Below are 22,781 nucleotides of genomic sequence, written 5' to 3'. Positions count from 1 at the left end.
TACTATCACTTCTCAAGCATCATAACCCTGTCCCCTAAACATATAATTACAATTCTTTCCCATAAGGCATTAATTATTTTCAGTTCTAAAAGATGAATAATAGAAACATAGTGCCAATTTATACAAGTTTTTCACAGTTTCTCTTAATGATGGAATTTCCACCTTTTAAATAATTCTGTTGTTTTAAGAAAATCAGCATTGGATGAGTTGCTGTCTTTCATTTGGTAAAGGCCTTTGTAAGAATCCCATGAATGTTTTCTGCTCAGTAATGCAGGGGCTGAGTTGACATAGTTATCAAATTTGTGGCATTTTTCAATTAAATGCAGTTAGTTATACAATGAATTGATTTCAGTGTTTTAAAGAAATCTCCCAGTTTTAGTATTTCCCTTTTTTGTTATTTGAAGTGTAGTAATTTTAACTTTTGTCTTAATTTCTTTCATATCATTCATGTGTGTTTTTACCAGAAATGACAAAGATATTCCTTTGGGTTCTAGGATGACAGAAAGTACTCATGAATGGTAGTGACATGCTTTCAAATATCATTGAGTTTCATATCTGATTTGTCCTATGTAAAGACCTCACTAACATGTCCCCATTCAGTTTATTCTCTCTGCAAGGCAGGTTACAGAAATGAAGGGATAATTTGGTTTTTTTTTTTTTTTATTATAGCAACTGTTAAAATAAGTTTAAGAAACTCTAGAATAATTTGTAGGTAATTAACATATATTTCTATTAACATTTTCTCATATATAACTTCTCGCTTCTGATGGCACTTCCTATTGCTAGTATCATCAGGACATCCCATATATAACTTCTAAAGGACATTTTGTTGCAATCATTATTATCACATCACCTTATAAAATGTCTCCTAGTTCTGATTAAAACAGTGTCATGTTAACTGGGCCATTGGTGACACTTTAGGTCATGATACCTTTGTAAAAATGTAATGAAAAAAGTCTATGTGCATTAGAAAAGTGTAGTTAAACTTTTGAAATTCTAGAATTACTTTATAGAGCAGGCTTGAATAAATGTAAAATATCACGAAGTTTTAATATGGAAACAGTTCAAATAATTGACTGTGTGTGTGTGTGTGTGTGTGTGTGTGTGTGTATTATAAGAGCATAAAATAACTCCAGAAAAAGATACAATATAGTAGTAAAAGAAATTGCCCTGGCTGAGGATAAGGCTCAAATGTTAGAATGCCTGTCTAGCAAATGTGAGTCCCTGAGTTCAAACCCTGCTACTATCAAAGAAGGAAGGAAGGAAGGGAGGGAGGGAAGGAGAGAGGGAGGAAAGAAAGAGAAAAGAAAAGAGAAAAAGAAATTTAAAAATGATGAGGGTATTTTGCAGGAAGCAGAGACTGGGAGGATTGTGGATAGAGGCCAGCCCAGGCAAAAATGTTAGTTGAAACCCATCTGTCTACCTACTCTTCTTCCTTCCATTTCCTCTGTTAAGGACTCAAGGGATTTGATAGAATATTCTTCCAGTCTTTATCATATCTTCAAGTACTTTTTGCCATATAAGGTAACACATACATGTACTCCAGGAATATAAAATAGGTCCCTTTGGAAAACCATTATTCTACCAACCACAAACTATAAATAATCAAAGGTAACTTCAATTCTTAAATAAGAATTGCTCTGGCTATGAAAAACTAAGAGTCTGCTGTATTTTCTGTATACAACTGGTATCATTGACCCTGGTCTTCATGCTGACATCACAATTCTGCTGATTAATTTTGCTTATGTTGCTCAAAATGTGTCACTTCTAATCTAGCTTGTCACAGCTCCCTGCCTTGTACACTCACATTCTCAGCTGAACAGGTCTTACTAACCATTTTGAGAGTAAAGTATTTTCTTCTCACTGTCCTATATGCAAAGTATGGATTAAATATAATAATGATAAGAAACAGAAGAGAGGTGGGTGTGTATGGTTTGAAAAAGTCCATTTCAAGTGTTATTTGTCCAGCTTTTAGAAATTACAGTGGTTCAAGGAAAGATCTTTATTACTGAACCTTATCCCCTTTTAAGCCGTCCATTAATTTTTTTTAAATATCAAAAGAGGACTGATACACCTGCCCTCTTACTAAGCAGAACATAATGTTTTTCTCATTGTCTAAGAAAAAAGTAAGATTTAGAATCCTAATTATCCTGTGATTCAGTCTTCGAGAGGTATAAGCACTTAACTTTAGGTAGCCTGGAAATGGAGAACTGAGCATAAATGCCTCTTCTTTTTACCTTAAAAGTTATATTTATCACATTCGGGTAAAGGGCTATAAAGTATGAGGTCCCTGACTTTTTGACATTTGATTCCTGTACTTGGAGTTGTGTAATCTTTGACAATGTGCTAAACCTTGTAGAGCTATAATTACAGCCTTTTAAGAACATGGGCAGTTATACTTACACAGTGCTTCTTAGTGTCATGTTCTCAGAAAATAATCATTTGTTTATTAACATGACCCTCAGTTTTCTTAATGAATTCATTCCTATCTATTTTTAAGGAGTATGAAATAAAATCTAAAAATGTCATAAATTTTTTATAATTTTTATATTTATTTTTTAGTTTATTGCTGTTTTCTACAATAGGTTTTTGAGACTTTATGTAATTTTTAAATGGTACTTTAAAAATCCAACATTTGTCATTTAAGTACCATGTCTACTTTTTATGCTTATGAGAGAAAGAAAAACATTTACATGGTTTTATAAAATAGATTGCTCTCCATATCTGTGAGCACCTAAATTTCATCATAAATGTAAAATGTTCCTTGCTCCAATGCAATGGTAACAGTAGGACCAATGTGATATTTTGGAAACTGGAAGACTTTCTTGCTTTTCAGATTTGGGATTTTTTTTCCCCCCAACAATTATTTTACTGAATTTCATATTAAATTCATTTTTCATAATATACCTTTTTGAACTGTAGGTATCAATGACATTATGGTTATTCTAAAAAAATGCTTGTATGTTATAGATATATACTTAAATAATGTACAGAAGAAATTATATGATAGGAAGACTTGCTTCACAATATTCTGAATGGGAAAGAGGGCATCTAGGAAGTAAATGAAACAATACGGGCCCTGAATTGACTGCTGTTGAAGCTACATAATGGACATACATTCTTATTTGTTTTTTAGTGCATTTCTGGAATTTTTAATTATTTCATAATCATCTCTTTTGCCTGCCCCCACCTGTGGTTCTTGTCCCCTTTTTCCTCTCCTAACATTCCTTCTGCCCACCCTTGCACTGCCAAAATCTTCTTCTAGATGACCATTCATTCTTCTCTCCGACCTCAGCTTTTCCGTCCTTTCCCTTACTTGTTATGTGTAATTCTAGTGCTCTTCTCTCTCGCCTCTGACAAGGTACACTGGAATTGTTATGCTGCATCTAGATGAAAGCTGTCAGTGTGTATATGATGTGTCCTTGGTCACATGGAATTCTTATTACTAGCCACAGGGCAGGAATGAGCATGGCCTTGAAGAAATGACTCTTTCTCTCTCTCTCTCTCTCTCTCTCTCTCTCTCTCTCTCTCTCTCTCTCTCTCTCTCTCTCTCACACACACACACACACACACACACACACACACACTAAGGTATTCCTACTTCAGATTATGCCATCTGTTTTCCATGCAGCAGATATATAGAGAATCCACTAGAGAAATCCATCAGTGCCCCTTGCCCTCATGAATGGCGTGTATCCTTTATAAATCAAACATGTTGTTATACCTCTGCTCCCTCTTATTTTACTAAATTGACTGAAGATATGTATGATTAGTAAGATGAAGGGGAGCAAATAAGACAGCATAAGAAGACAGGTATCAAATAGGCAACCTTGCAAATCTTTTCTTTGATGATTCTTTTTGATTGCTGTTATATTGTCACCTGAAAGTTGACTATATAAATGCCAGTTGGTTATAGTTAGAGTGGGATTTGAACACAAAAAAGTGAACTGTTATAATGGGTAGGCATGCCCAGTTTTCCAGCAGCACAAATAGCACATTGACCTCTGGTGTTTTTTTATACACAGCAAAGATTATTTTCAACAAGTAATTATACTTTTTTAAAGGAAGTTTAGCTACTTTCAGAGTGTTTTTAAAATAACAAAATTCAGAGCTGAAAGTATAGCTCAATTCCAGAGTGCTTCCCTAGCATGTATGAGGCTCTAAGGTTGATCTCTATTACTATAAAAGCAAGTAAACAAAAACTTAGAAAATTCCATATGCCATTTTTTTTTTCAATACTGGCATTTAAACTCAGGGCCTTGCTCTTGTTGGGCAGATGCTCTACCACTTAAGCCACATCCTCGTCCTCCCACCCCTTTTTTTTTTTTTAGTTATTTTTTAGGTAGAATCTTGTGTTTTCACTCAGGACTGCCCTGGGACCTCAGTCCTCCTACCTATGACTTCCTGCATGACAAGATCTAAAGCACCACCCTCACACCCAGCCATTGGTTGAGATGTGTTCTTGCTAAACTTTTGCAGGATTGGTTTTGAACCATGATCCTCCTAATCTCTGCCTCCTGAAAAGCTAGGATTTTAGGTGTGCACCATCATGCCTGGCTCTCCATATACCATTCTTAAATGTCGCTTAGCATAGGTTTCCTTTATTGCCACATGGAATGATTAGTGTGGCAGAGCAGAGAAGTGTAACTTACCATCAACCTAAAGAGTGGGAAAGGAAAAAGATAAGATTATTAAAAACTCCAGGAGCAAAATTCTGGCATCTATTTTATTTTATTTAACAGGGGACGTATCATATCTCTAGAGCAAAATATTCAAGATCAGTCGTTGAAAATGTTAAGCCACAAAAATAAAAAACACAAAAAAACATAAAATCTGCCTGGAGGGCCATAAACTATTAAACTTGTTTACAGCACTACATAGAAAATGAAGAAAAATGAACTGAAGGATGGTGTAACTGGAGAAGCCAAAGGAGACTTTATGGTTAGCAAAATGTGCCTTCACTTTAAGAAGAAAGTTATGTTAATTTCTTCAATCTTATACCTCCATATTTTATTTATGTCTTTTCTACCCCTCAGTCAGTTGTGATATTATGAATATTTTGAGGAATATGTGTAGGCCCCTTCCTGTCTGTTTTAGGTTGTCACGTTCTCATGAGGGGAGCAGCTGCATTGTCACAGGCTGAAAAGCATGGTGGGGGCGGAATGTGGTCATGGACTGCAACCACTGGGCAAAGTAAACCTCCTTACAAGTTGAATTCTCTCAAGTATTTGTCACAGTGTCAGAAAGCCAACTTACACACCTAGCATGCAGAAGGCACTGGCTTCTATTCCCAGGCACTGCACAGTAAATTAATTAATTAAATGAAATTTGACTTGAACCCCTGTCTTTCCTTTTATCTTTATTTTAGAGTTTCCTATCAAAGTCAGATGCATCTCTTGTCATCTCTGAACTCTTAAAATGCTCTTCATGGTTATTAAATTACTCATTCTCCAAGTACACTAGCAAAATTGCAAGCTGTCACTCCCATTCTAGGTTCCCTTTACCCCATTCCAAGTTCTTTCTTTTTTTCAAATTAGTTTTTTATTGTTTTGTGGGTGGGTGTACATTGTGGCACTTATGAAAGTTCTTTCAACATCATACTTGAATTCACCACTTCTACCTCTTTCCTTTGTCCTTCCTCCTCCTATTCAGAACAGTTTGAACAGGTATCATTTTTCCACTTACATACAGGTGTACACAGTATTTGCACCATATTCTCTCTCCTACACCCTTTCCCCAACTCCTCCCCTCTCCCATTGGTACTACTCCCCTCCCCAGGCAGGACCTGTTTGCCCTCCTGTTCTCTGATTTTGTGAAAGAAAAAAAATGACATTTTTATATGTTTAAGATAGCTATACAGTGAGGTTTTTAATATACATTTCCATATATGTATGAATTATAACCCAAATTGGTTCACCTCCTCTATTTTTCTCTTTTCTATCTTAGTCCCCTTCTTATGGCAATTTCAACAGGTTTAAAAATTCTATAATAATTCTTGTATAAAGAGTACATCAACCATATTCACCTTCTTAACTTCATTCTTTTACCCTCCCTCTCTTATATGTGACCTCCTCTTAGCATGATCTGTTCTTCACAACTATTGCTGTATTTGTATTAGGTCTATATTCTACAATGGAGAGAAACATGTGACTTTTGGCCTTCTGAATCTGGCTAACTTCACTTAAGATGATGTTGGATTATAAGGTAGTTCTCTTGTCAAGCCATAGCAATAAAAACAGCATGACTGGCACAAAAACAGATGTGAAGACCAGTGGAACAAAATAGAAAACCCAGATATGAATCCACGCAGCTACACCCCACCCCTGATTTTTGACTGAGTTCTTTCTATTGCCCTTAGCATCTCAAACATGTAATATAGTTGGTATAATTATATTTATTACTCACTTTCTACCTCCTCCTACATAAGGGTATGAATTATCACTTATTTTTATGTGTGATGAATGCAAAACACTTTGAAATGTACCTGTGGCTGATGAATTAGTTAATGAAACAATGAATTTGTAAAGTAGGTGAAAATTACCAAATAATTCACTTTACATCAAAGACTGTTCTACGTACATCTAACGTACAGAGCACCCTTATGAGGTCATTGCTTCTGTAATCCTGTCATACAGATCAGAAAACTGAGGCAAAGAAGTTAAACAACTTGAGGCTAATTAATTTGTTGAGTTATATGGCTAACATGTGGCAGAATGCACATACCACAACAAAAAGTCCTGTTAACAACACAGAAAGTCCTGCTTCTAGTGCCATGATCCCAACTGTACATTAAAGTACCTCTACTTGTAGAATTATCTTCTAAAGAAAGCAAACATGAATTTACATAAATAACTAGTTCTCAGTATTTTTAGTGTCACAACACACCTGAAAGATTGTGGTCCACATACCTAGAAACTAACGCTTTCTACAGGAGGCTTCCAGGGTAGGAGAGCATGAGGGTTGTGGACAGCAGTACACATCCCTCTTTCTTCCTATCTCTGAAATCAGTCTGGACACCCACCATCTTGATTTGACTTTTGAAAAAGTCTCCAGCTTCCCAGGATATCAGTCTTCATTCTAAAATGTAACCCACACTTGGGACTGTAAGTCAACCATGTCTTTTCTCCAAATTCTATCGCTCCATATGGTGTTTCTGTGCTTAGATGTGCAGGCGAAGTATTGACAATAGGAAGAGAAAACCTTTTTCCCATACCAAATGCTGGTCAAATCCTTTCTATATTTGAACTTCAGTAGAAATTGCACAGTGTTCTTCAATGCAATAGAAATTAAATGGAAGTTGAAAAAGAGATTGAAGATACAAAAATAATGGCTTTTTCAGATTTTTGCTACAGCACTAGAATCTATTGACCAGACTTCAAATTTCTACATCTTTGGCATACCTGACACTGAATAGTTCACATTGTCATTTCAGAACACAAGCTGCTCTTTTATTTCCAATTTGCTAAGTCATTTTCTCCTTCCTTCCTGTCAGTGTGGATGAGTGTACAACCCCAAGCCCCAATTCTGTGCTTTATCTTTCTATACTCACTTGGGGAGATTGTGTGCTTTCTAGAGTTTAGTTACTTTAATATTAATTATTTCAACACCTGATCAACCCTGATTTTACTATTCCATCATCTTTAAAAAAAAACAAACAAACTGAAAAACACCTCTGTGGTATTTTGCTATGAAAAGCAAAAAGATGCAATCTCTTGTGAAATCAATCTGACAGTTCTTCAAAAACATACACACAGAAGTACAATATGATGCAGTAATTTGACATGTAGGTATATACCCAAGAGAAGTGCACACAGAAACCTGAACCTGAAGGGTCTTAACACTATTGTTCATAACATTCAAAAGTGAAAAAGACTCTAAATGTCTATCAGGTGATGAGTGGATAAGTAACACATGGAATGCCTACACATGGCATAATATTTAGCAAGACAAAAGAATGAAGCACTGATTACTCCTACAACATGGATGAGTTTTAAAAAAAATTATGCTGATTGAAAAGAACTGATTACAAAAGATGACATGCAATTCCATTTGTATGCAATGTCCAGAACAGAAAAATCTATAGATTTACTACAGCATGAAAGAAATGGGGACTGAGTGCTAATGGACTTGGAGTTTCTTTTGTTGGTGATGAAATTGCTCTAAAATTAATTGCAATGGTGAGTTGCACAACTCCGGGAATATACTAGAAAACATTGAATTAAATATTTTAAATGAGTAAATTTCATGGTGTGTGAATTCTATCTCAATATAGATATTTGCATGTAAATATGCATATATAAATATGTATATCTCCATGCAAATGCATTATTTTACCTAGAATAAATGTGAAAAACTAGCTCAGAAGCTATCCTCCAATTTCCTTATTGCCACTGTCCTTTGTCAGAAAGGAAAACTTTCCCTCTGTTCTTTTATCTTAATTGGGAGCTCATAGAAAGAAATGCAATTCAAAGAATCAGTTGCATTCAGGGGCTTATATGTCCTTTTAACAGAGGAAGGAGAGTATGGGTTGCAGAGCCATAAGTTGTGGGAACTGCCTAGAGAGAAGTAGTGGCAGATAGGCACTAACTATTTCATTAAGGTCTATTATGCCAGCTCACCCTGCTGCTGACTTCTCATCTTCATGATGAGGGCCACTCTTCTCTAATGGTTTGAAGGTGGTGAGGGGGACGAAGGGCATTTCCTCAAAAGGAGATTCATTCCTTGTTTTGGACAGATACAAGCAGAGGAAACAGAACTTTTGTGCATCTGTCGATTCTCAGTTGCCTTCTGATCAAAACCATCCTTATGCCAAAGTGGTAAAGGATATGCCAAAGCATATCATGATCTCCTTCATCTTCCAGACTCCTTGGCTATAAACTATGTTATAAGCTATTAGCTATGAAGCTTATACTGTTTTTTTTTTCTTTTTTTCCCTCTTCCTTTTAACTCTTTTAATTAAACATGGTCTGCATACTTTTTATGTACTTAACAGGAACTTAAACTGGCAGGTGAAACAGATCACTAGGAAATTCTATCCTCTAAATTGCATAGATTATAAAATCAATCTTCTAAGTTTAAATTCTGCAGCACAAAAGAATGAAATACTATGAGCTGGGTGTCAGTGACTCATAACTGTAAGCATAACTCCTCAGGAGTGGATATCAGGAGAACTGTGGTTCAAGGGCATCCTAGGGAAAAAGTTGGCAAGACCCCATATTAGCCAGTAGGTGGATGTGGTGGTGTGTGTCTGACATCCCAGCTACTGTGGGTAGCATTGCAGTCCAGGCCAACCTGGGGAAAAACTGAGATGCTATCTCAAAAATAACCTTAGCAACTCAGGTGCCAGTGGCTCACGCCTGTGATCCTAGCTACTCAGGAGGCAGAGATCAGGAGGATCATGGTTCTAAGCCAGCCAGGGCAAATAGTTTATGAGACCCCATCTTGAAAAACCCTTCACAAAAAAGGGCTGGTAGGTGGCTCAAGGTGTAGGCCCCAAGATCAAACCCCAGTTCTACAAATAATACTAATAATAGTACCTTTAGCAGAAAGGGCTGGAGGTATGATTCAGGCAGGACACAGCCAACCAAAAAAGCGTGAAGCCCTGATTTCAAACCCCAGTACCACCAAAGAATTAAATACTTTGAGTATATAGATGAATCTTAACCAGGAGATAAACTTTATATAAGAAAAAAATACAACAGGAAATTATTAAGATACTATTTTCAGTATGTCTCTATAGCTGGGAAAGTCAGTCAATAACTAATAAATCCAGAAATAGCTATCAAGAAGGTTTAATGAATGGGTCCTCCTACACCCTCTGGGCCAAAAAAATGAAATACTCCAGCTCTACTCCCCCACAAAAGAATTAAATAAAAGTTATCTACAAAATTTCAAAATTTTATTTGTGATGGGAAAAGTAGAATACTGAGAAATAGGAATAATGAAATATTCTTGTGACCTGCATTTGCAAGGCTTCAAAAATAATTTATTCCTACTTACTAAAAGATAATTTAAATAAATGGAAATATGCTTTTGCAAACATACAAAGATTGTTCTGGGATAGGAAGGAGAGGTATTGGAGTTTGAGCTCAGAGCCTAGCACTTGCTATGCAGATGCTGTATTACTTGAGCCACACCTCAGTCCTTTTTTGCTTTAGTTATTTTTCAGATAGGGTTTAGTTTTCTCACTGGACTGGTCTGAGACCTCTGTCCTCCTGCTTATACATCCCAGGTAACTGAGATTATAAGCATGAATCACTACACCTGGCCGATTGAATATTTTAAATGTTTATTCTCCAAATTAATTTTTTTAATTGTGATTATGTTTCACTAGAGTGAATCAGTAGAGCCTAGTATGATGAATGAAAGTGCACATGTGTTCCCTAAGAGTACTCTTGTCAAATTTTTCCAAAGAGGATGTGTTGGCCATGGTTTTTACCTCCTGAAGCTCTTTTTGAACTGATTGCTTTTTTATCTTCCATTATTTTTTGTGGTTCTGGGTGTAGAACCCAGGGCCTCAAGCATGCTTGGAAGGTACTGTATCACTGACCTACCATCCAAGCCCTGATCACATTTTTTTGTTGGAAATTATTCACCACAAAGTCTAAGAGAAATGTTTATAGGACTTATGGTTTTTATTGTGGTTTATTAGAATTACTAGGAATTTTGCAAAACACTTAATGCACTTAATGAGGTGAGAGCCTTACAGAGTTAGTGGTCATTTTTCAAATCCCCTCTCCCTGTTTTCTGATGTACATTCCATGATCAAGAGCAGTTTGTTCTCTGCGAATTGCTGCCTTAGTTAGCCACAGAATAGAATAGACATTATTAGTTCCTATATATTTTTGTGGAGATAAACATGTGAGTGCCACTGATCTAAACTGAAGTGGAAATCTTTTTTAAGAATTTGGTTCATGCTAATAAGTCAAAGACAAATATGGTTTCTACTTTTAATTCTGTAAATCAGAACTCTCAATCAGCAAATAAAAAACAACTTCTGCCTTTCTGACTTTCTTCTAGAGGGCTTAGAGTCTCAGTTAGTTCCAACCACTCAGGCTTTCCCTGCCACACCCATCATGCAGTTTGCCAGATTTCTCCTTGGAGAGAGAATGAAAATTATGACAGGAAGAAAACCCATGGCACCACAGCCCAGTGTGCAGCCCAGGATCACGCTGTTTGCAGCTCAACTGAGGAGGAGTACTGGGGCTTGAACGCCTCACCTTGAGCCACTCTACCAGCCCTTTTTGTGATGGGTTTTTTGAGACAGGGTCTCATGAACTATTTGCCCAGGCTGGCTTCGAAACTTGATCCTTCTGATCTCTGCCTCTTGAGTAGCTAGGATTACAGCTTACAGTCTTTAAATATACATCAGTTGTTAAAAACAGATACCCCGGGACACAGATAACAGATGCTGTCCAAAGTTCATTCTTTCTGAGAACTCTTGCTAGGAATGGCTTTAAATCCCAGAAACTCCTTCCAGTGTCAACCATTCCCAAATGATCTTGCACCAGGAAGTCAAGAGCCTAATCAAAGCCATGGATCTGCTGTCCGAAAGGAAGAAGAAATCTCTGAGTTTTCAAGCATTCAGCTCACCTCATTTCAACACAATAACTCATGTGTAAGGCAGGAGTTGCGAAGACTCTATGAGGTTTTTCACTCATGCTTGCAGCCAGAAAAGCATACCAAGGAAGAAATTATTTCTCAGTTAGTTCTGGAACAGTTTATTATTAGTGGATATTGCAAGGACAGGTCCACTTTGAAAGAGAAATGGGAGTCAAGTGGCAGAAACTTGGAGAAATTAATGGAAGACCTGACCGACGATTGCATAAAACCACCTGTCTTAGTCCATGTCCATTTGCAGGGACAAGAAGCCCTCTTTTCTGAGAATATGCCCTTGAAAGAAGTCATCATTCATCTCAAACAGTTAGCAGAAACCTCAAGTGAAGAGTGTATGGGGACATCCTCCCAGACTCAAAACACTCCCTTGGAAACAGATGAGTCAGAAAGAGAATGACTCCAGGACTAATGAGGACCCACACAACTACAGAAGTGCGAGGCCAGTCACTTCCAGGTCCCTGAAGGGATTTTATCAAGAGTCACTTATGGAGGTGCAACCAGGGTATCTATCCAGTCCAGAGCAGTCCTCCCCTGTGCCTGTTCCTACTCACCAGAGCAATGAGGAAAATTCAACATGGAAAAAACGCCAAGAAAAATTCCAAGGACCCACCAAACCATACAAATGTGAGGAATGTCCCAAGACCTTTAGGTATCTCTGTCACTTTTCAGCCCACCAGAGAAGACACAGGAATGAAAGGCCATTTGTTTGTGGTGAGTGTCACAAAGGCTTCTATCAGGCATCAGACCTATGAGTGCATAACTTAATCCACACAAGAGAGAAGCCTTTCACATGCAGCACATGTGACAAGTCATTCAGCCACAAAACCAACCTGCAGGCTCATGAGAGGATCCACACAGGAGAGAAGCCCTATACATGCTCTGTTTGCCAGAGAAGTTACCGCCAATCATCCACATATCATCGTCACCTGAAAATTCATCAGAAAATCAGACTCAAAAGTGTTCCTTCTACACCATAAGTGTCCATGGCTAATGTACCAATGTAATGTATATAAATACATATGAATGTATGTCTATTTCTATAACACTTACCCACTGAGAATATGCTGTACAGTTTCATTATAAAGCTTTCTATTTATTGTCTCACTCCACTAAAATGTAAGCCCAAAAGTGGGTATGAAATTTGTGAATTTTGCTCACTAAAGTATTCCAAATGCCTAGAAAGTAGTTGAGATGTCACGACCAATAAATATCTGTTGAATAAAAAAAAAAAGAAAATTATGACAAACCAACTTCAGGACCTAACTATCCATAATCCTTGCCCCATTGCCTCTGTGATATTCCCAGCAACCTCAGTGATGGATACACTGTTATGTCTGTGCTACCAAAAGTATCTGTGTTGAGCACCATTAAAGCTACACGCTTATTCCCAGGAGATAAGCAAGTTTGGCATATAACTGGACTGTTTATTTCAGCCTGAATATGAAGGTTGCAGTTCCCAAGCTGTTATGTCAGTTTCATCACTAAAGCCTGTGCAAGATTTTCCAGGATTTAGTATACTGAAACTCTTAGAGGAAAAACATAATATAAATTAAAACACCACATCAGGAGTCAAGATGCTGTTGGCCTTGCTGTTTACTGGTTGCATGCGCATGAGCAAGTGACTTGTTCTCATCTGCTTGTTTCTTTGATTTAAAAATACATACATGTTAAACATAGTCCAATCATAGTGACGTGGTTGGGTAAAAGCAGCTGCTTTATAGTTATTGTCATATATGGTAAAAGCTATGTTCCAGTAGAAGACATGAAATCAATAATTATGTTACATGCTGAAGTTGTTTTGATTCAATGTAAAGTGAAAGATATCTTAGTTTTATTTACAGAAACCAGGGTTTCAAGCCAATTCATATGAAATGATGTAGGGCCTTAAAATAGAAATGTTTTTGCAGCCAAGTGTATAATATAGCTGAACAGGTGGCTTTATAATTAAGGTAATCTGAAGTTTTTAATAAACAGTATTAAACATGGGCTGCTAACAGTGCAGAATGGTAACGTATTCCTTTTATAATAGTGTTTTTAGTATTCCACTGAAACAAAGCCAGTGGATGTGCAATATTCTTAGTTACCATTATGAGGAACTGTGTATATTATAGCCTCTCTACTGTCTCTACTATTGGCTAGAAAAATGCTTGGAGCAACAGCAGCTACTATCAACAGGGAGCCATATTAATTATTTGAAATGTGCCTCATAAGAGGAATCAGCAGAGTTTATTACAAGTCGAATATTACTTGAAACAGGAAGGTTACTCTAACTGTTACCATAATCTATGTATCATTAACTTTCCTTGTTTAGGAAAAGAGATTAACAACCCTGTAAATTGCTATAGTAAATGTGTGAAATATAACTGCATATTCCCATGTAGAAAGAAAGTGGTGGGTTCTCCACTTCTACTAAGATCTTCTTTACATAAAGTAGCTTTAGAAAATGAATTGATTCTGTAATTGAGCTTTCTTGCCTCAAAATCCTAATTACTTGCTGGATCATCATATAAATGATAGCTACTATGAGCATTAGAAGGTTTTTTTTTTTGTATTTAAGCTAACAATTATATTTTTTGAGACATGATCTCACTATGTTGCCTAGGCTGTTCTTGGATAAGCTAACAGTTTTTAAAACTTCTAACTCATAAAACAAAAGTGCACTACAAATAAGTGTGTGAGCAGATAAAATGCTTTGCAAGGAATAGAGAATGACTCCATCTTGGAACTGGAGAGCATCCTATTAAGTGAGAAAGCCAAGTTCAGAAAGACTCATAGTGCATGTTTTCACTAATATGTGGACTTTAGACCTAAAATAAAATAATAGACATGATTATAAAAGGAGGACTGTTTGAGCAAGGGAACCTGTTAGTTGGAGGAAGGGGAAAGGAGAAGGTGACTGGGGAGGAGGGGGAGGAAAGTAGTGAATATTATTGAAGTACATTATATATATGTATGAAAACAGCACAGTGAAACCCACCAAAAACTGCTCATATAGGAGGGGAAGGAGGGAGTAGGATTAAGAAAGAATTACAAAGATGGAGTGAATTTAGTTAAAGACATATGCAAGTTGTAGATATCACAATGAAAGCTCTTTGTACAATTTGCAATTCATTTATGCTAATAAAAAATTTAAATTTTTTTCTACTTTTAAAATTATTTTTCTATTAAATACAATAAGCATGTTAGGATGTAAACCTACTGATCTGTAGTGAAATTAAGTACAGAAATTGAGAGTAAGTGTTTACAAACACTGGAGCAAATTCAGAACATTTAATGTCTGTGTAATCTCAATAAAAAAATGAGGATTTGAATTTTATGTCTTTGAAGTTTTTCCATTTCATTTTTCTCATAACTTTTTGTTTGTTTTTATGTTTTCCTCTGTTGAGGAACTATCCCAGGGCCTTGCACGTGCTGGCCAAGATTTCTACCTCACAATCAAATCCCCAGCACCCCATAATTCATTTAAAAATTATCACTCCATAGTGACTTAAAATTCCCCCCCCAAAAAAACCTTATTGTACGATGTTTGAATGTATATTTTGTGCTTAAGTTACAGCAGATCTGTGTACACTCAAAATGGCAATTAGTTCAGTGTGAAGTGAAATAACATGACATCATAAGAAGTAAGAAGATGTAACTACAATGCCTTCTTAACTTTTTGTGTTCACAGGGCAGGCACATCATGGGCAGGTTTCCTACATCTCTCCACCAATTCACCTTGATTCTGAGCTAGAAAGACCCCCTGTTAGAGGTGAGTGTTTTTCTTTATTTAAAGAAAAAAAAACTATTCATTCTTTGATGATGGTAATTAATTCCTTTGAAATTGTTATAGATATGTATTTTATAATGCAGCTAGGGAGAAAACGAAGAGTGTGCATTATTTGGTAACAGAGCAAGTCTTACTTATAAACTAAAGTGAGAAATGTTGCTGAACCAAAACACAAAGGCTTTAAGGATCCGTATACAACTAGCGATAGACTATCTGAATACCAATTTAGATTGAGAGATCAGCAGATAACCATTACTTGTTTTGGTAAGGGCAGGGATTGAATCCAGTGCCTCAAGCCTGCTAGGCAAGTGCTCTACTACTTAAATCACTCCCTCAGCCTTTTTGTTTTGATTTTGATTTTAAGACAAGGTCTTGCTCTCCTTTTTGCAGGGGCTGGCATAGACATTAAGATCCTCTTGCCTCTGCCTCCCACCTCCCAAGTGCTATGATTACAAGAGTTTGCCACCACATCTAGCCTCTTTTATACCTGGGTTTCTTTTCCTAGTTCTGATTTTTTTTACATTATAATGTCTTTGTTTTTTTTTTAATGCTGGAGTTTGAACTCAGGGCCTCACACTTGCTAGGCAAACACTCTACCACTTGAGCCATTCCATCAGCACTTTTTTTTTTTTTTTGGAGGTACTGGGGCTTGAGCTTGGGGCCTACACCTTGAGTCACTCCACCAGCCCTTTTTGTGAAGGGTTTTTTCAAGATGGGGCCTCGTGAACTATTTGCCTGGGTTGGCTTTGAACCCCAGTCCTCCTGATCTCTGCCTTCAGAGTAGCTGGGATTATAGGCATGAGCCACTGGTGCCTGGCTTATGATGTCTTAATCAAAGTCACATTGACAGATTTTTTTTCCCTTGGAAATTGTCATTTTATTGTTATTCCTTTCAAAGTCATTTTAGTGTTAATATAATCATTTAGTTTTAAAGTTGTAAATTAAATTTATTAAGTAGATATCACCTATTTCTATTAAAGATTTTTAAGATAGTCACACAAAATAAAACTGGAAAGGTAAAGATAACATTCACCAACTCAAAATCTAAATACAGAATCCTTTCTTTCTTTTAATGAAATATCCGTGATTTTCAAAATGTTTCATAGTGTTTAAAGCTGATGTTATACAGACATGTCTTCAAATTTTATAAATATCAACTACTCCAAGGTTAATCTTTTTTGGTTTCAAGTAATGCAGCATTTTTTTTCAAAAGTGCTAATTATTTAATCATTGGATCTGACTTTATTGAGTGTGAGTTCTGCCCATACTGTTTCCTCTGAGAAGGTCTCTTAGCTCTTGTCCATCTGGAAGTGTCTATGAATATTGTAGGGCTCTGCTTTGTCACCAGTTCTTCAGAGAAGCTTTCCCTGCTGTGTGCTGGTAAGGACACAGAACATAGTTACAGGAGGAGAAGAATTTGAGCCATTTGCAAACTATCATTGGTAGGCATATAAAAAGTAAATGAAATTTAGTAAATCAAAGACCACTTACAAAATGGAGTTTAGAATTTTAAAAGAAACTTTGGAGTTCTAGACCCTTTTTAACTTAGTGTCTTCATCCACTGCACAGATCAGAAATACAAACTTTATTATCTTTTTGAGGGTTAGGGATGGAGAACAGAGTTGGGCATTTGGTTATTAGTATTTTGGGTTCATTGTTACAGTAAATGAAAATGGGTTTCAGAAGTAGGCAGACCTGTATGATCTTGAGCAGGTTCTGCCTGTCATCTGTAGATCATGAATAATAATGTTGCCTTGCATTTATTAGAATGATTAAATGAGGTGACACACACATATTAAGATTTTGGTAAATAGCTAACATATACTAGACCGTGAAGAATTCATTGGTAGGTTGGTAGTTATTGTTAAGAGCTTGGCTTTAAAATGGCATCGCCTCGTAATGATGGTTTTGAATTGGTAAAGAATGAATGACAAGGGCTGACGATGCTTGCCTAGCATGCAGAGGGCTCTGAGTTTGAGCTACAGCACTGTGAGGAAGAGGAAGAGGAGGATGAAGGACAATAACCCAGCAGTCACCTCTGCTTGATATTTACCTCAAATTGTTCTGCTTACCTTAGACTGATTATCCTGACAGCTTCTCATTCTCATATTATTCCTCATCATACATTGACACAGACCTTCCAAAATTGCTCTGTGGTTAGTGCAGTTACACTTACTAACCAGCTCATGTAACAGCCCTGTAGAGTTTTGTTGTTCTTTTTGCTGTTATTGTTAAGAACGTTTAAGTAAATGATGTTTTTATAAATAATCAAATTTCCATTAAAAAGGATTGTGCCTTTTTTTTGTAAGACTAATATTTCATTTAAAGATAACTGTTGGAAATGGCATAGTTAGCATGATAATATTATTAGCTTGGAACTATAAGCTATTTCCATATATATATATGTATTCATCTGTCTATCTGTCATCTTTCTATTTATCAATAGAGAGAGGAGGAGAATTTGTTTTATACATTATATTTGAATTTGTGACAGGTTAGGATCTTAAATAATTGCTATTCTATTTACAATATTTTTGTAAGATTATATAACAATATCCTTTGAACTACATATAAATTAACACAAGCTAACCAGTTTAGCTTTCTTTTTTTTCTGTGTCTGTGCTATAATTTTATACATACTGAAAACAGGATAATTCTCTATCAGCGTTCCTCTCACTGTTTGCCTGTGGTTCTCTATATTCTATCACACTTGATAGTGTTTCAGGTATTAGTGTTTCATATGTTTACTCCTTCTGTAAACTTGGCTATATTTTTTTAAAAAAATACTCAATTTTCTGATATTAATCAATCTAGCAATACAAAACAATAACATTTAAAACATGCAAACATTGTTAGCAGCATTAACACAGGGTATTTTTCTATAGAAAATGTAAACAATACATGCAACAACATGGAGCACTGCTTCAGATTCTTTACTAGTTATTCTAGTCTTATCTGAAGTAGCTTAGTTACTTGGCACATCTTTTTTCAAAAACTACTTTTTTTTGTATGTTTGCATGTGTATATGTAAACATGTATATCTCACTTTTTCTTCTCCCGTTGGATGTTCTCTTACCTATTAATCATGTTGGGTTTAATCCATGTGTGACCTTCCTACCATCTGTCATAAAAGTATTTTATGGTACTGATGAATTTATTTATCCTAATGTTTCATTTATGATATAGTGCATTTGAATTGTGTGTAATCTGCTGTTAGTAACTGTAAGGAAAATGCAGTAGCAACTTAAAAAATACCCTTGAATAAAATGTTGTACTCCACAGTTATAAAGTAGCTGTTATATGTGACTTCCAGGGAACTTAATGACTAAATTTGATTCTGTTCTGTAACTCTAATGTGATCATACATGCATTTGGTCACATAAGTTATGCCTGAGATGACTTTATGTGCATTCTTCAATTTGCAGATTTTATTACTGAATAAGGGTGTAAATTTCAATAGTTTACTAGTGCATTAATGTCACAATACATTACAAGGTAATTAACCAGAGCTGCCACTATAAATAGAAAAATAATCACAGCCTTCACTATAAACTACTTAATAAAAATAAGGTCCTGAATCAGCATTCACCATTATAGTAATTTTTCTTGACACATGTCTCATTAATCAGGACTTTAAAAAAAATAGCTTCATCTAGAAGCACTATTATTTTTAAGCCATTCATTATGAAAACAAGTTTGTTACAATTCTGTAGTTAATTTTATGGAATTGATTAAATATTTCCTTATGCAAATAAGTGCTACATGCCTTTGAGACACATTTTCTAATTTTATTTAAGTGGAAATGAAAGATACTATTTTGTTTATTCTGTGGCAGATTTGTAAATTAATGCATTGTAGTTCTTAGCAGGCTCATTAAGAGTTGCAGTTCTCAAAGTCATGTGTCCCTGCCTGCTCCACTTTCTCACAGTCTTTGTTTTGCCTCCTGACCACTCACATGGGAAATACCTACCTCAGAAGCATCTATATATTAGGCAGAATCTCTCAAAGAAGCGGAAGTTGTGGGAACTAGTATAGAAGCTGACTTAGAGTACAGAGCAGAGACATGTATTATTACTGGCGATTCAAATGTACCAGTTGGGGGTATACTCTTCAGTTGAGATTTCGTTGTTTTTGTTTTTTTCCTGGTCTGTTTCATTGTTTTTCTGTCCAATTTGGTGATAGCTTTAGCAGTCTGTTATAGGAAGCAACCTAGGAAGGAATTCTTCATATCACTGGCAATTGAAGGTTGATAAATTCATATCAATGACCAAGAAAAGACATTCACTTCTAAGTCTTCCATCTATATTGCTAAGAATGACATTTCGAACACTTTGTGGTATAAAAGTATTTCATAGTTACTGGATACAATCTATCACTGAAACTGAAACTGGTGAAAACAATCTTACATCTATTTTGTAGCCTTTCTTTAGGTAGGATCTCAGTAAGAACTCTAATATTGAGTAATAACTGGAACATTTGCTGATTTTGACAGTTACAATTTATGCTCTCAAAGCTAAAATATTTGCTCACATTTGAAAAAAATGCTTCTTCTTTTTTTCATTTTTCCTATAATAAACTCAGTAATATAAACATGGTTCAATTGGCACATAATCAATGAATTAGAATAATGCCAGGCGTTAAGTTTCATGTGCGAATTGAATTATATTCAGCAAATCCACACACTGAAAATATTTTTTAAAGTTCAAAATAAACAGATGGTCCTGCCTGGTACATCTACATTAAAAATAGGCTGTAGACAAAGATTTAGCATCACAAATTAGAGACATTAGAACACAGTATCATCTAGTGAAATGTAAAAACATTTCAGATTGATTAAAATAAAATAGGAATGTGACATCTGGCATTCTTATTCAAGAGTTTCCAGGCCTGTTCTCTAATATTCTCTGATGGTGCTTTTCAAACTTATCTGGTTGGCAAACACTATTTAGAATATAAACTCCCTACCTTCAACCACTCATAGCGCGAGAGAATTCAGTGATATGTGCATATAGCATGCCGCTCTAGTAGTGTTTGGTGGGCAGGCTCATTTATAGTACTCTATGACAACTGTCTGATAGGAAAAGAGTAAATAACTTGTTAATATTAATGATAACAAAATTCCATTTATTAACTGTGTATGTTTTATCAAATACAAGAAAAACACTACACATTACCTCTTTAGTCTCACAAGGATCCTATTACTTTCAAATTCAGAGGTAATGATCGTCGTCATGATATTTCTAACATCAAGCGCTAGTTGAATTTGGATTAAGTTTAATTGAAATTAAAATCTAAACTTATAGTAAAATGTTCTTTTTCAGTATTTTCAGGAAGTAGTACAAGGATCTTGTAAACTTACAACACACTTTCTAATCATAAGTTATTGTTTAAGTGCTAACATTTATAATTTGAAACAACTTAGCACATTCTTGTAGGACAGTTGCAATCTGTAATTCATATGATGACAATACTATCCTAAAAAGAGTACGATTGATAATCTTTCATTTTAGATTTTTAGATGACTTGCACTGGTGGTCTCTATATGAGCCCAGTGAGAAGAAAAGAATTTGTTTATATTCTTCTTCTTTGTTGGCTGATGGTATAATATTCTTTCTTTCTTTGGGACACTGGAGGTTGAAATTAGGGCCTTGTGCTTGCTAGGCAGGCGTTCTACCACTTGAACCAAGTCCTTAGCTCTTTTGACTTCAGTTATTTTTCCAATAGGGTCTCATGTTTATGCTAGGCCAGCCTGAACCACAGTCCTCCTACTTATACCTCCCATGTAGCTGGGATGACAGGTGCGTTCCACCAAGCCTGGTTTTTATTGGTATAGATGAGGTCTAATCAACTTTTTGAGCTGGTGGGCTCTAACCAAGTACCTAGGATTATAGGTATGAGCTACAGTGCCCAGCCAGAATGAATTCTTTATACTCAAAGGTCATCAAATAGATGCTTGAAACTGTCATGACTTGGATATTGTCCTTCAGGTTCATTGTGACTCATGGCACCTCAAGTATTAATAATCCTTGACTTCAATATGGTGGTTCCCTGATGGAGCTTTTCCTTGTCTACTTTGTATTTATACTTATTCAGAAAGTAGGAACATAGTTACTATACCTTATTCTAAGAGAAAATGTTTAATATTTTTCAACATCATAAATTTTTCCAATGGTGTTGCTAGTTAGTAGAAGTGATAAAAGCTATCATGTAGTCTGTAAATTAACTTGTATGTGTGTGTATGTGTGTTAGGATTGAACCTCGAGCCACAGACTACCAACCATGCACTATGCCACTGAGCTACATCCACAGCCCTTATGTAAGTTAGTTTGAAATCATATGTTTAAAATAAAACTGATCCATATATCCCTCTCATTCCTTCTTCCACATCATTAATTATAAATAATATTCATTTAGGGTTTTCCATTACTACCACCTTCTTGAGCAGATCTGGTACAGACATTTATCATTCTTTCCCAGCTTTATTGTAACACTTTACATGGATTCTTGTCACATGAAAAAAATCATGTGTGTGTGAGAGAAAGACAGAGAGAGAGAAATAGAGGCATAGAGAGGATCTTTACATTTATAAGTTTAAGACAGTGTTGTAGCCAGGATTCAAACCATCTATAAAAATTTGCTGTGACAAACTGTCATCTATACAAAGAGAACTGTGATTTTATTTCCAATACTGTCTACTGTAACAAGTAATACTTAATGCAACATAGTTACTAGCACAGAGTGACGGAAACTGACCATAACTAGTATAACTTTTGCTGATGTTTGGGGGGGTTGTAGTGCTGTGAACATCAAACACGGGTCTTTGCTAGGCAAGCACTCTATACATGAGCTATATCTCTGGCCGTTGATTTTGTGAGACATTGTCTTACTGTAAGCCCAGGATGGCCTCACACTTGTGTTCTCTCTGCCTCTGCCTCCTGAGTGCTGGGAGAACAGTTTTGGTCTTTGGAGTTTTTTGTTGTTGTGGATTTTTTTAAGAAAAAATTTTTACCTTCTTCATTATTCATCTTAAGAGCACTACATAACATGAGTAGTTTGAACACTAATGTACTATTTCCTACCCAATGACAAACATGTTTTTGTGTGCTTGTTGTCTTCTATACAATGGAATATCTTTATTTCACTTTATTTCAGTGTTTTCATAAAAGACCTTATTGTTTCTTTCAAATTGGTACCTAAAATAGTACACCATACTGTGGCAGGAAGGCAGGGAGGAAGAAGAGAGATTAATGCATACTACAGTAAAACAAGGAAAAACCAGAGTTGGGAATGTTACCTGGAGACCAGAGGAGGGTCACCTTGCCCCAGAGGTTAAAACAGCCAATGAACTAACATGTGATTATGTATGGGACAAGCTGTATCCCCTACCCCCATTTCT

The 22,781-nt window shown here is 35.9% G+C and overlaps 1 protein-coding gene, 1 non-coding gene and 1 pseudogene across 45 annotated transcripts in view; 2 read left to right on the top strand and 1 right to left on the bottom strand.

The window, feature by feature from the left end:
* Adgrl3 (adhesion G protein-coupled receptor L3) overlaps positions 1-22,781 on the top strand; it is a 1,316,738-nt gene that overhangs the window by 511,546 nt on the left and 782,411 nt on the right. For all 44 annotated transcript variants that reach the window (XM_074042162.1, XM_074042151.1, XM_074042155.1 and 41 more), the window contains one exon: positions 15,287-15,367. In XM_074042162.1, the coding sequence (XP_073898263.1) occupies positions 15,287-15,367 (81 nt within the window). The remainder of the gene's footprint in view (positions 1-15,286; positions 15,368-22,781) is intronic.
* LOC141411228 (small nucleolar RNA SNORD49) lies at positions 742-799 on the bottom strand. The gene has a single exon (XR_012436043.1). It is a non-coding gene; the product is annotated as a small nucleolar RNA SNORD49 (small nucleolar RNA).
* LOC109687944 (zinc finger and SCAN domain-containing protein 4-like) lies at positions 5,879-14,487 on the top strand (annotated as a pseudogene).

The sequence above is a fragment of the Castor canadensis genome, chromosome 9, assembly GCF_047511655.1.
Source record: "Castor canadensis chromosome 9, mCasCan1.hap1v2, whole genome shotgun sequence".
Taxonomy (NCBI): domain Eukaryota; kingdom Metazoa; phylum Chordata; class Mammalia; order Rodentia; family Castoridae; genus Castor; species Castor canadensis.
This window is presented reverse-complemented; position numbering and strand designations above follow the sequence as displayed.